Here is a 14,554-nt window from a genome sequence, read left to right as displayed (position 1 = left end):
ACTTCACACTCCTTCCTCTTTAAAGGGTACTGGCATGACAGTCACTTCCATAGTTCCAAAAACCTGTGACCTGGCAACAGGAATCCCTCAGTGATATGAAAATTCTGAAATGTATTAATTTATCTTCTTTTCTATTGTTTGTTAATTTTATTGGCATGATGACTTTGTTTTGATTGGAGGTCTTGGGTACTTCCTGTCCTTTCACCTCCCAACATCACATCACCTGCACCCAAATCTTCCCTGCACTGCTTAAATCTTCTGCTACTTTACATCTCAGTGAAGTGAATAATTCTTCCTGATCCTGCTTTGTTTATTGACTACTTTACTACTACTTTAGCCTCTTAGTAGTGATAAAAATCCAAATGAGCATTTAACACTTCTCAAAGGGTGGCTGAGTTTTATGGGAACCTGCCCTCCAACCCAAGCTCCTATTAGCCAGCTGTGCTTTGATGCCATCATGTCTCATGAGCAGCCTGTTTGGGTTTCCAACACATTACACTTCTGTCCTATCAAGATGCAGAATGGAAGGTTTCAGTCAGTGGAGAATTCCTAGCAAACTAAGATGAATTAGCAGAAGACTAATTTCCCAAAGAACTTGAAACTAAGGAGCTCTTTATGGATTGTGTTTTCCACACATTATAGAAAACAACACCCATAATACATATTAGCCTTATTCTAACTCAGTTCTACAGGACCCCATCAGACTAAACAATTTTGATTTGTGTGTTTACCAGACGTGACCATGACACAACCAACCTGACCTCCATCTAGCTCAACCCATAACATGACAGCCCTCCAGCTCCTCCTTACCTGGTAAATCATCTTCGTCTTCGCTGAAAACATTTGGATTAAAGACAGGCATGTTAATGTAGTCCATTGAAATCTTCCGCACTTCTGGGAGATATATTGTCATCTGCCTAGGCTGCAGATGCAGCAAACTGGTTTTATATATTACTAGAGAAAGAATATAACAAGAAACAAAAAAGTCTGTTACACAAATAGCATGTAAAGCTAAGGAAGAAGCAATTCCAAGCAGACAGAAGGGCTATGAATATTGTAATTTACTGTATTGTTATGTATGTTATGTGCAGGGCGAGCTTATTTGTCAAAGCACTATGTAACACTTTACATAAATGGGATAAAAGAGATTGTTGCTTTCAGCTATTTCTCTTTAAATGGAAGCAGTATCTCAGTAATTCATTAAAGTAATTAAATAATTATTTACTTCATCTTGTATTCATATCTATTTTTATGGAAGGAAAATACTTTTTTCCATTCTACTTTTGAAACTTTTTGCCACGGGATGCTACCAACTTTTGTAGGGCAAAACTGGAAAGTTCTCAGAAAGGAAATATGCTGATGGCTATTATATACAAAGAAATCCCACTGGGCTCAGGAAATCCCTGGGACCCAAACCATTGGAGACTGGGAGAACAATTGAAAGAGGTGTACTATACATTTACTCTACACTTAGATCCTTCCTTATCTGCCACTGGCAGTAAGAGAATTAGAATGACCTGTGATTATTGAACTGCTGATAGCAGTCCATATAGCTACAAAAGCTATCCATCTAATTCTACATCCAGGGCACCTTTATATACTCCTAACCCAACTATGTAATGCAACATGGGACGAAAGTTTTCTAAAGAGCTCATTAAACTGCTACACTTGTGTTAATACTTCAGTTCAGAGCTCAGTTCCATGAGGTGATACCCTCCTTTTTTACCCAGCCTTGTTCCTTCCAACAGGACTATTAGGTACATCTGGCCTACCCAGAAAAAGGTTGATAGACAACTGCTGGATTTAATGGTGGCTACCAGATTAGTGATGCTCCAGCAGAAGAACCATGTGATGAGGCTCTGCACTGACTTGAAGAATCTTGAGCATGAGGCTGTAATACCTTTTTCATATAATCTGTAGCTAAATAACTATAAAAATCTGACTTAAAAATACTTCTATTGCAGTAACTTAAAATCTATTATTTCTATAGTCCTCTTGCAAAATCTTTTTTTTATGTGTGTGAGTTTTGTTCAAATAAACTGTAAAAATAGAGGTCTGGGCTCAAAAGTTAATTTACTTTTTTATTACAAGTTTTTTATTACAAGTGAAACTTTTAGCATTTTATTGATCATCTCATTATTGTGTTTATAGATTTTTATCTCCTTTAGTTACAGTGAATTTAATAAAATCTAATTCCCACTGTCTGCAGAAAATAAGTGCTTTGTTAAAGAAGCCTTTTGGTCACTTACAAAAAAATTCATATTTCATGGCATAAGTTTCTTGTTTGTTATAAAGAATTTGACATGCAAAAAAAATCAAGTTTACTTTTACCTGCACCAAGGTTAGTTGGTAGGAAAGCAGCCAAACCCACAATTTTAAACTTGGTTCCCCAGATATTAGATGTGACCTGAGCAAGGTAGTTGTGCTGCAAAACAAAAACAAGATCATTTCTACCTGATAAAATCTCTATCAAGCTCTAATAAAAAATGGCACAGCAATCAAGCTATTGCAAGTGCTAACTCAATTTCAGTTTCTCTTGGTCTTATTATATTGAAACAGCCTAAAGTGCATATGTAGCAACAGTTTTACTCAGTCATTAGGAAGACTGGTTCTGATACCTTACACCATCCAGAATTATGTATATAACAGCCACAGGGTGATTAAAGCTACTGAAGATCTGAACAACACTTAGTGGAGAATGCCTGCTTAGTGAGAACAGATCTGTTTTCAGACACTTACTGCTCCTGCCCAGCAGGACCATGGCTATCCTGTATTTCAGAGATTGACACACCCTGCCCATTGGTTCTACGCTCATGAATCACTTTATAGAACAATAAACAAGACAGAAATTAATTACTCATAACAGCAAACATATATGCCCCTGGAGCTCCTAAAGCAACTTCCCAAACCATCTGTTGCCATGGTACACATATTATGGGTCTGAAAGACCAACAGACTTTTCTCAAAGGCCAGGAGTTATGCTGCCGGTATCAGAAGCAGGATCCAAGCCTCAGGTCTTTTGCTCTATTTGAAGGGCTTTTGGTCCTTTCTCTGTGTAACTGCTCCAGAATTTTTCATAAAAACGATAAAGTGAAACAAGAGAGCAGAAAAAACCAAACCAAATAAAAGAACACAGGATGTTATTAATATACAACCCAGACAATTCTACAACCAGCTGAATTTCATTTACCCAAAGGACATGAACACCACAAAGAGCACAAAATGGTAATTTCTTTCCTTCCTTCTAATTAAGACTGTTTCATGTTATTATGAAACAGATCATGTGGTCCTCTGAAGCAAGCATTTCCTTATCTCTGCAATCCCTAGCAAAACAGAGAATTATGGTGGCATTAAGATGGGTCTGAGAAACTGATCAAGTGTTTTCACATACACTTTCAAAAAGCCAACAACATCACCTACAATAAAACCTCTCACATGGATTCACATATGAAATACATGATGAAAACAGGTGGTCCTGGTACTTACCAAACAACACCTGATACTCGGTTGGCACTTTTGAACATTAGTACTGGACTGGAAAATGCAATTCTCTCATTCTATCTACTTATTGTAATTTAATGGAAACTTTTACTGCTGATCACTGGGTCTCTATCACAACATGCTGCCTTGTGAAATAAATGCATTTGAACTAGGTATGGTAACAATGTGCACAATACCTGAGTAATATCTTCTAAAGGAAACTCTCTTCGTGTCAGGCTTGGAGAACCAATAGAGGGTTTCCTTATCGGTAACCTTGGTGATCTTGAGATCTCCTGCGCAGCTCGTGACATCTTTGGAGATTTGCGAGCTTCTATATTGATTCTACAGGCAAAGCAGTACTTAGAATCAACAATGGACAAGCTAAAATGCACAAAACTCATGTCTTGGAATGGAAAGATGCAAGAAGACAACTGGGTAGGATGTCCTCAAAGCCACTAATAAAGACTGTTGAGCCTACAGGATGGAGATTTACAGGTCAAATTTGAAGATACAGAAGACCTGACATACTTGCAGGCTGGATACTCATGCTGGCTGGATACTTTCTAATTAATCTAACAAAGCTTACAGCAGTTCTGCCAGATACTGTATCTTCTACTAATCCCTAAAAGGTGTAGAGATTAATGATCTCAGCTATACAGGCTTTGAGCAAAGTCTCAAGAAATGAGAATATGACACTTTGGCTAACAGATTTTCACATTAGTACACAGCAAACCAAGGCTCCACAAATGTTGTCAGTGTTCCTACCCCAAGCCAAAAGTTACTTCTACCTCCCACCATAAAAGAGGGGGGGTCAAGAATACCAGCTGAAGCACCTAATGAGTTCACTGGCAGGAATGTAACAAACAAAAGTAAAAAACTGTCTGTTTGAAGGGAAAATATATTTCATGGTGGCAAGAGGAAAAAAAAAATAACAGGTGGGGAGAGTTTATAAAATCTTTCTCTGAGATTGCCTGGGGAGAAGTTGTGCTCTATTGTTTCCCATTACACTCTGTACCAGAAATCTTCACCTAAGTCCAACTCTATGCCAAACTCTGAGATCACCCCAGAACTGCACCTTGTAGAGAATCTTACAGAGGACTCCTATGTGCCCAAAAGAGTTTACTTTTTATTTTACAAGGTGTCAAGAAAGGGAAGGAGAGGCAGGGGAGGAAGGGAGGAAGAGAGGCCACTTGGGGAAAAAGAAGAAGAAATATCCAAGGCATTATTACCTGGGGAGTTTAGGTGATTTGCTAGCTCGACTGATTTTTGGAGATTTCTTTGCTGCCCAGTCATCGCTGAGTTCAATATCACTGGAGTCAGAGCAGTTGCAGCTGTCAATCACAGTGGAAATCAAGCTGTTTCCATAGATTTCATCTATCAAGACAGGCCCCAGAAAATTTAAGTGCTGCTTCAGAAAACTGGTATAAATTATAACTCTCAGTCATCAGAAGCATAAACCCGATCCACAGGCAGCAGTTGAAATAAAACTTCGCAGAGGAAAATTAAATGTTCTCCACTCTGCCTTCAAACTCCAAATTTCCAATGGTTTGAACTCAAGTGAATATGATTCAGAGGGTTGAATAGTATTCAATTGACTTTGAAACTGAGACTAAAGAATATTTTCTAATTAGCAATCTATTTTCCATTACTCAGAATACAAGAAGTTCTCTTCTGTAAAATAGAAGGCAGCAGAGTGTAATTTCAGAAGCTTCTAGGTCACGCTAAAGGTTTTTTTCACATCAGAAAAAAATATCAGATGCCACCATCCATGTTGCATATATGTATTTTTTAAAAGTCCTGAGGATTTAATGTCCAAAGTACTGCTAAATCATTTTTATACAGAGCAACAATTGAATTCTACCTGCTTTTCCATCTGTTTTAGGATCCATGATGACAAACTCCGGCCGCAGCTTGCTGATACGACGTCCTTTCAGGATGGGCACCAATCCCCCAAGGTATTCCAAGTACAGAGTATAACATGGACCACCAACCTCTGGGTCATCTTCTGTCCGCTTCATGGTGCAGTGAAGCCGCTCATTACCAGCTGTTGGGTAGCTGACAAAATCTCTCATATTGTTTGGGTCTGGGATTGGAGGCTTAATTAAACAGAGGAAGGAAAGAGAAAGTTTTCCAGTATGTTTTTTTTTAATGGGTTTTTTCCTGTGGTGACTTAATCCCAGCACAACTACCTGAATTTGAACCCAACTCTAATTTGGCAGGTGAAGATTAGTATAGGTTACTTCATGAGTTATGCAGGACCCACATGCAAGACAGAGTGGCTGCGTGTTATTTTGTTCGCTCAAATGAAATTGTACACAGAAAATGAAAACTAAGATTAGTTACATTAAAAAGGAAGGTTGAACCTGTGGTCAGAGCACTGAATGAGACAACAAACCTGTCTTCAAGTTCCAGCTCTTATCAGAAACTTCTTTTTGAACTTGAGTAATGTGGTCAAGTCAAGTATCAGAGTATCATGTCTCCTCCAGGCCCTCCAGGTGAACCTGGACACTCAGATCCCATTCCTGGTTAGTACTGGTACATGCTATGCCAATATGCTACAATGCTATCAACTCTTAAAGACGCTTGTACTTTTTATATCACTTCCAAGCACATGTCACATCCTAGCTGAGGGCCTATTTGTGTGTCATGTAGAGGGATGCAAGCACAAAGCTTGGGTTACTTTGCCCTGCTTGCCACCACACTGTATTAATCCATGAAAAACTCAGTCCTAAAGCAGTAGGACTACTTTTGTCTAGGACAATATAGCCTGTATGACACAAATACTATTAATGTATGTAAATCAACAGAGTTTCTTTCAAAATAAAAGCGTATGAAAAAAAAGGAAAAAATAGGCTTCCTTAACCTGGCAAATGAGTATAAGCTGAGGAGTGACCTGTAATGTGGTCTGCAAGCTGGAGGGGGAAGAGGAATGTACACAGGGAAGAGGGTGCCTTGCCTAGCATTGCTAGGCACAGCTGTCAACTTAGGTTGATTGGGTGACTGGGGATGAGCCAGGGTAAAGTCTAAGTGTTGACGAGGCTCCAGAAACATCCATGAAACAGGACAGGCATGTGGCTTCTGGAAATCCCACTTAGACCTCCCAGCTACACAGCACCACAACTGCTCTGTGTCCTGGGATCTCCTCTAGGAGGTGACACAAGGGCTGTTGGCAACGATGTGTCCCTGTACTGCCCTCCGATCCCCACCAGGGCTCCCAGCCAACTCCTGCCTTCATCCAGCCCATCCCTCCCCTCCCCTCCCCTGCCTTCCCTGACAGTCAGCAAATTGTCACTGATGCTCTAGAGAGGGGTGGCTCTGGAACAACATGGAAACCATCCTGGGGAGGATGGAAAGAACTAGAAAGAATTGGAGCCTTCAGGGCTGATAAATGCTCCGCATCTTTGGAGATCCAGGAGTTATGGTTACAGCAATTTTTGTTCTTTGACAAATGAAATGATTTACAGTTGCACAAACTGCCCTGATTAGCAGTACCCAAATAGAACCATGCTGAATTATTATTTTGTAGGCATAATTTGTTCTCATTTACGCTGGGCCAGCCCCACTGATTTCAAATTAATTGTTCTAGCTCTGCCATTTTTTTAACAAGGACCTCTGGCTCAAGAGACTACTGTAACACATATACAAAAAAAATCACAAAAAAATATGTTTGAATGTCAAGCATTTATCAGCTAATGCTCTGGTTTATAGGCTGTGATAAACAGCTTGGAAATCCCAAAACTTCCAATTTTCCATGTCCAAAATGTTATTGAGGGCAAAACCATGAATGCTATTGAGAGCAAAACAGGTTGTGTAGATGATTCTGCTCCTGATACAGGAAAAGGTGTGATACCTGGTTCATTATTCCATAGCACTGTTGGAGCAGTAAGATTAGCAGAACTCACTGTTTGTAAAAATGTTTGGGCAGCTCCAGGTCTTAAGTCTAACCTTCCTGGCAATATATGCACTTATGTGACATGCACAGAGGCAACAGTTTTACCCAAGTGAATCCCACCCGTAACCATGACAGAGTACTATCACCAGTGAGAACTTCTTCACAAATCTTTGTGAGTCACCAGCATATTTTATCCTTGTAATGTACTTGGAAAGGCCATCTCCATGGAATAATGCAGATCAGCATGTGTGAGCCTTCTTTTCAGATTTTTGATAGGCACTAAATGCATCAGTGGGGTCTTGAAGAGGATACGAAAGCTTTCAAAACGATATAATCTTATAATTTAGCCATTGAGGGTGGAGATCTAGTAACACTTTCCTCTTCACAATACACACATTTCTTTCTTTTTACCTTGATTGTTGGTATAAAGGCAGTGGTGAGGTACGAGCAGAGCCGAGGGGGCAGGGTCAGCTTGCTGATGTCCTTGTCATCCCGCAGACAGCTGGCGATGGTCTGCTGGCACAGCAGCTGCAGGCTGGAGACCCTGTGCTCCACTCTGACAACGTACAGCGCGGGCCCAGAAGCCATCAGCAGGCGGGAATCCCTGTGACCCCAACAGATGGAGATGATGGGACGCTGCATGGAGAGCAAAAGGACACAACTTCAAAAGATTTTGTGCAAAAGATCTTTTTCCAAGATGGCTGCACAACATGTGATCACATGAAATCAGCACCAATCACATTACCCTAAGTCTTCCAGAAACTTCAAAGTGCCCACCACTGCCCACAGAAGAAGAATGTGAACATCTCAAATCATCAAAGACAGCAGTTGATGCTTATTTAGTGTTTTTTACTCAGAATGCTTAAAGCACTTCACACAAGGAGTCAACTACCAAATTCAGTACCTAGATAGAATGACTTTAAAGACACAAGGTGCTGAGAAGCAGGATCTTTTGATGCCCTATCCAAATTATTTATTCAGACATCTAATCAGTCCTCATCCACTGGTAACAGCTCATATTTTACAACTAAAAAGTTAAATTATATGCCCGGAGACACTTAAAAAACAAGTGGAGAAAACCTAATCAGCTTTCTCATCTTGCACCAAGTCTTATGCTGCAGTGTCTCTTTTGAACTATTCCCAGAGGAACTGAACTGTGAAAGAGCACCAGGAACGCAGCAGAGAATGGCCTTCTGTCTTCTACTTGTCTACGCTCAGAAATGTCCAAATCATGACCGTAAAAAACATAGAGTGAAGGCCAACTGGTACTAAATGTCACAATGTGGAACAGAACAATGATAAACAAACGCTGCTGCTTACAACATTTATTTCCTGCTTGCAAGGAGCTCCCTAAACTTTCCTTCAAAGTCCCATCTTTTCTTGTAAAGTTCCAGTCTGTTATGATCTCTAGCCCCATCATTACTTTTGCCCTTAAGTGTTACCTGCATCCACCTGTCATCTCTTGCTTTCTGTGTTACAAAGCACCTGTATTTGCTTATATACACACACCCTGGAGCATTTCAATCCCATCTGCTACCTCTGTGCAAATAAACAACACAGAGTAAAGATGAAACTCTAACTCCATGAAGAATACTACACAGCAGGCTGTCATCAGTGAACTACAAAAGATTTACTCCTTTCTCTGAAGGTCTTCCTTGTTTTCACAATCTGTGACACTCAGAAGTTTAAGCAAACATGCTTTTCATCTAAATTATGAACTGTATTTATTGAAAGGTCAGGGATCTTTGGAATATCTTTTCACGAGATGCATCAAACAAGAAGACAGGGTCAAGACACCACCAATAATAGCTTTTATTCACTCCTCTATTAGCAGCATGGTACCCAGACAGCAGGGTTAGATCAGCCCAGAGGTTACTCACCTGGTCTGGGGAAAAAGCCCCCCTTCCATTTACAAATTCAAGATGCTTAAAGGCGAGAAACTGGGAAAAGATGCTTTTATGTGACTGATATGAAACAAAATGCAGCTGGTACAGCACTTTATCAACATTTATCATCAAGATAAAGCACTGGATGAAAAACTTTTTCACACAAGAGATCTTCACTACTATGTCACTTTATCCTAGATTTAAATTTCAAGGAAAATACTGGTTTTAAAGTAGGAGGAATGAAGGAACTTAATTTTAATTGCATCTAGGCAATACCACACACACACACACCTCCACGAAGGCACAAATCTTCAGGCTGCCTGATACACAAATAGAAAGCAGCAACATGTGAACCTTGTGATTTTCACAGTAATTGCTAAATGCATTTTGTAGTGGAGAACTTCAAAAGAATTGAGAAATCCTTTGTGTACCATCAATAATTCTACATGGCTTGTCATAACCATAATCTGTGGGTTACAGCCTTAGATTTGAGGAGAGGTCACATGAAGTATCCCCTACTGACTGGTATTTTCATGATCTGTCAATAAGGATCAGCCCTCGCACTGTCTGGCAGCAATGAGAGAGTTCAAGCTGCTTGCCAAAGAAATGCAACTGGAAAGACACTGGCACAAGATAGATACCTGCCACATTTACTATATTACAGCCTGAGAACAGCACTGTAGAAGTGACCCTGATTTTCCCCAAGGGCTGAATCCCAGCGTGGGCAGCGCTGTCTACCTGATCATTACTGTGGGATCCAAACTGCATCCTGCTGTTCACCTTTCATCAGCTTACCCACAAACACAGTGAAGGAACAAACAAGTATGTGACTTGGCACACAAATGTTTATTTATTGGATAGATTTTAATGGCAGAAGAGGAGTCTAATATCCCAGCTATCATAATCCAGTTCAGCACACCCAGACCTGATGTCTCTTACTGCAGCTATTACAACCCAACATATCACACTCAGGTATGACATTCTTCATCCAAATAGAGTTAAATAAAACCACCTCTCTCCTCAGGTTACTGCTGCACACAGAGAACATCAGAGGTGCAGAGAGTAGCAGTGCAAGAACCGCTGCAATCTAAAATATGGTCTCAAAGGAAAGGTATTTCAGCAGCTTTGAAATTTGGGGTGGGACCCTGGCAACACAGCACTGTGGATCTCCAAAGAGTAGAAAGTCAGAAGTTGAACACTTCACCACCATTTTCCAACAGGCCACCATAATTCAGTCACCTTCTAAACGTCTCAATGTATGATGCTCTTACATTGTTTATGAATGTATATGCAAACAATATGTGAGTGGGTGCATGTTTAAACAAACACACACACAATACCTACAAGTGCTGTACTGTTTTTGAATCATGACATTTTTACTCTTCCATTTGTACAATTAGTTTCCCCGCATACCTCATTATGTTTTAATATTTTCAACCTCAACAAAAGAGCACCACACCACCAGACACACCTTACCTTCCTTTCTCTGAAATGGTCAGACCCTTGGTGCTCCTCCAGCCCAGTATTCATCAACATTTAATTTACAGTGAAGGGCTAAGACTTCAGATGAGCTTCAGGGAAAATTAGCCTGTCATTACAGGCTTGGAGAAATAAAAGATCACCCAAATGTCAGATCTGACCTGACCTTTAAAGTACTGCTCCAATAATATTTTTCAATAACTATGCTTCCTAGTCATTCCCTTGCTGGACAAGGGATATGAATCAATTACTGCAGCAAGTCAGTTAGGAGCTGGCCACAGCTTTCTTTTCAAACTCTACTGAGAAAAAACAATTGACCTCCAACATCCAACACGAAAGTATTGCTCCTCATAAAGCATCCACTTATTTGCACTGTTTTAGCAAAACAAAGAAGGACAGAAGTTGTTGTATCCAAATTGTTGCTGTATCCACCTGTTACAAAATGAACAAGCAGACTCTAGGACCAAAGAATTTTATTTTCCGTGTTTGCACAGTTGGGGTTTTTTCTGCTAGGAACAAAGAAATGCAGATACAAATATAACATGAGAATTTCTAATCTCACTTTGCATATAAAAATAGCATCAGGTTTTGAAAAATCTCAGCATAAACTGTAAATACCTGAATGAATTCCAGGGTTTAAATACCAAGATGTAGCTCTATGACAATTATATATTAGAAACCGTTGGCTAAAACACAAGAAAAAAAAAAGATGCTTTATCAGGAGAAATACTGACTGGAAACACATCTCAGCAAGTGACAAGCAAGGAATTCTTCTGCAATTTCTTTCCAAGTGGGCTTGAAAGTAAGCTACAGCTAATCAAATCTGTACCCCCAGCTGGGATGCAGATTCCCCTTGGAAAAGCATGAAGGAATGGATACTCCAACTCGAAGCTCTGTAGTTGCTTCTTGTAAGTCACTCTACTGTCTCTCTTAGAGGAGAGAACATGATTTATATACATTCCAGCACTTGTATGCATTTCAGTCAAAGAAAACACTGTTCTAGCTGATTCTTGCTGCCTGCCTTGTGCTCAGAAATCCTGAGCCATGGGGTCTACCTGCTGCTTGAACTAATCCCTTGTTTGTTGGCACTGGGACTCCTGCTGGTAATGAAATAAAAATAGTATTCCAGGGCAGAAAGCCCAGGAACTAGCAGGACTTTCCTCAGAAGGAAGAACACAACTGCAAAATAGTATCCATTGAATGGCATGTGTAAGTAGGTTGCCTCTGCTTGCTCTCACTCCAGACTGCTGGTGTGGAGGCGCACACGCTTCTGTCTCAGAGACAAGCTGAGGGGTGCAATGGCTACAGTGCCCACCTTGCTTTTGTGAGTTTTGTGTGCACACCTCTGTACTGCCACAGCATTCATGGATGGTTGTGGGAAAGCAATCTGATGCCCTAAGTTTTAGCTTTCATATTTTCCAGATTCTGTACTGCATTAGTATATAACTCTGAACTTCATATAAAGTGTTAGCAAGTTCCCTTCACAGGGTAGTTTGACAAAACAATCCTTTTCCAGCCTAAGAACCAAGGACACTATTGCAGCTTCAGGCCCAAAAAGTATAAACAGCAAATTGAGGAGAGCAGTCTGGGAGGATGGGACTTGATAACCTGAAGCTGTAACTGGACAATTAACCCCAATACGTAAATGGACCAAAACTCATAAAATTGTAAAACCTCGTGACCCGCTGTCCATCTTGGGTGTGGCCTCAGCTGGGTTCTTGTACAGCCCAAGGAGTATGCTTTGAAAGCCTTTTTAATAAATACCTACTTTTATTCCTTTAACACTGGCTAGCCTCTGTTCTAGGTAGCCTCTCAAGGCATCAGATTTTGGTGACTCTGCCAGGACAGCAAGGCTTCTGGAAAACCCCTGGACCAGAAAAACACCCACCTCCTGTCCCCCACTCTCACCTTCAATGGGACTAACACTCGTTCATTCTTCTGCTCCTCCTATTTACAGTGGGAAAAATATTAACTGCTAAGAACTGATGGTGACAAATGATGAGAAATCTGCTGCTGCTGTGGCCTGATATGATTTTTGATGTAATGAAGTCTTACTTGATTTGCAGCTCTTTCTTATATCCTCTCTATTTCTACAGTATTCTTAAGAAGTCAATACACAACAAGATTCGATTTTAACAGAAAGAGCTGCTTAGAAAAGTGTCTCAATTACCAGTGCTGATCAAAATCCATTTCCACAGCAGAGATGATCCTATGACCTATATAAAGAACACCAAGGTCTTTAGTGGTAACCTAAAAGCATGTTTCATCAGTTAGTTCTAAACTGTTGCTTTTCTTCCTGTAAAAAAATAAACTCTTCTTGAAGCTTTGTTGCTATGCCGTAAGAACTAAATAAAATTGATTCCAGGCAATATAAATAAAAGGCAACATTAATTCAGATGCAACAAATCTGAATACTCTGTGTGAAATAAATGAAGAAAAGCAAGCAAGGTCTGCTCAGCTGAATAACATAAAAAGAAGCGTCTTCTTTCTGATCTCATTGAAACCTAAAATTGTACCTTCCTTCTCTAGCCTTTACAGAACTACCAGGTTTCTGCAGAATCATATAATCTTAAATCTATTAATTTAGATGCTGGGACATTTCCAGCAGAGAAGCAGTCTGTGAAATGCTGACAGCAGCAGGTATATAGCAAGTTGGTTGTCTTCTGGAAATTTCTTCCATAAAGATTTAGTCTTTGGTACACCACCTTGAATTAGGTTTAAAAATATTACACTGATACACATGTTGTTTTTTACATTTAACCTTGTTGTCTATACCACATGTGAAGCTTAGTTCACTCTCATCCTCCTTTGCTGCATTCAAGATGTAATCTGTACTCACACCAGCTACACAGTGACATAAAACCTTAAAGTAATGTAAATTTACTGTAGAATTAAAGGTGTGTGGAGGAGATCTGTATTGTAGCTTCTTAATCTGTGCTCTTGTTCCCCTGGTCCCCTCTGGGACATATTAAAAAATCATAAAAACTGAAGAAAGGACCAAGTATAAGCCACAAGATTGAACCATTAGAAAGAAAAAATTCACCAGTTTGTTAAAGTTGGCAGTTAGATAATGTTGGAGAGATCCTGTAGGAGACTCTTGTTTAAAGTTCAGGATATAGGAAGATATGAAGCATCTGTTTCCAATCAGAAGTGACAGCAGGTACAGTTAGTTGATATAAAAAAGACCTGTCTGCACATTAGATGAGAACTTCTAAAGTGACAGAACTGGGTTGCAGCATTTGGTAAACAATTTTAGTAGGAAAGACTATAAAACAGTCTTAAATGAGTTGATTATTCTCATCCCTGCTTGAGGCCAGGGAAAGGTTGAGAGGACTTACCAAACAATGTAAGAAATTAACATTCTTCAAATAAAAACATAATGACCAGCAGGGCAGCCTGCTGTTGCAATCTCATTTTTAAATGTTGAAAAAGAAGGACCACGAGAAGACCAGGTATATTTTTTGTACCTCACACTGGTGTTTGTGGTGTATACAAGGACGGGTGTAGTAAGAGGTATATTTACAGAAATTGATAATATGTTTTTGAATAGTCATCAGCTGATCACCAGTCCTTAAGATATGCTCTCTCCATAGAATTCAGTTCAGTATTTGACCAGCCCTTATTCATGCTTTTTCAGCCCTTCCCATTCTATTCTGCAAACACATCCTTGCAGGATGCCAGGCTGAAGCCCCAGAGCCAGGAACAGGAGTGACTGCTACACTGTGCCAACTCTGCCACTCTGTTTATGAATGTTGTTTTTCAAGCAAAGCTACTACTTTTATTTCAATACTTCTAAACAAGTGTGATTTCCCTATCT

General features: G+C 39.9%; 1 protein-coding gene across 4 annotated transcripts in view; it reads right to left on the bottom strand.

The window, feature by feature from the left end:
- TULP4 (TUB like protein 4) overlaps positions 1-14,554 on the bottom strand; it is a 150,127-nt gene that overhangs the window by 13,313 nt on the left and 122,260 nt on the right. For all 4 annotated transcript variants that reach the window (XM_058834686.1, XM_058834687.1, XM_058834685.1 and 1 more), the window contains 6 exons: positions 7,784-8,008; positions 5,342-5,576; positions 4,710-4,854; positions 3,678-3,822; positions 2,332-2,425; positions 811-954 (listed from right to left, as the gene is read on the bottom strand). In XM_058834686.1, coding sequence (XP_058690669.1) covers positions 811-954; positions 2,332-2,425; positions 3,678-3,822; positions 4,710-4,854; positions 5,342-5,576; positions 7,784-8,008 — 988 coding nt within the window. The remainder of the gene's footprint in view (positions 1-810; positions 955-2,331; positions 2,426-3,677; positions 3,823-4,709; positions 4,855-5,341; positions 5,577-7,783; positions 8,009-14,554) is intronic.

This window comes from Poecile atricapillus, chromosome 3 (assembly GCF_030490865.1).
Source record: "Poecile atricapillus isolate bPoeAtr1 chromosome 3, bPoeAtr1.hap1, whole genome shotgun sequence".
In the NCBI taxonomy this organism is placed as follows: domain Eukaryota; kingdom Metazoa; phylum Chordata; class Aves; order Passeriformes; family Paridae; genus Poecile; species Poecile atricapillus.
Note: the sequence above shows the minus strand (reverse complement) of the source record. Positions and strands in the feature narration are given on the sequence as shown.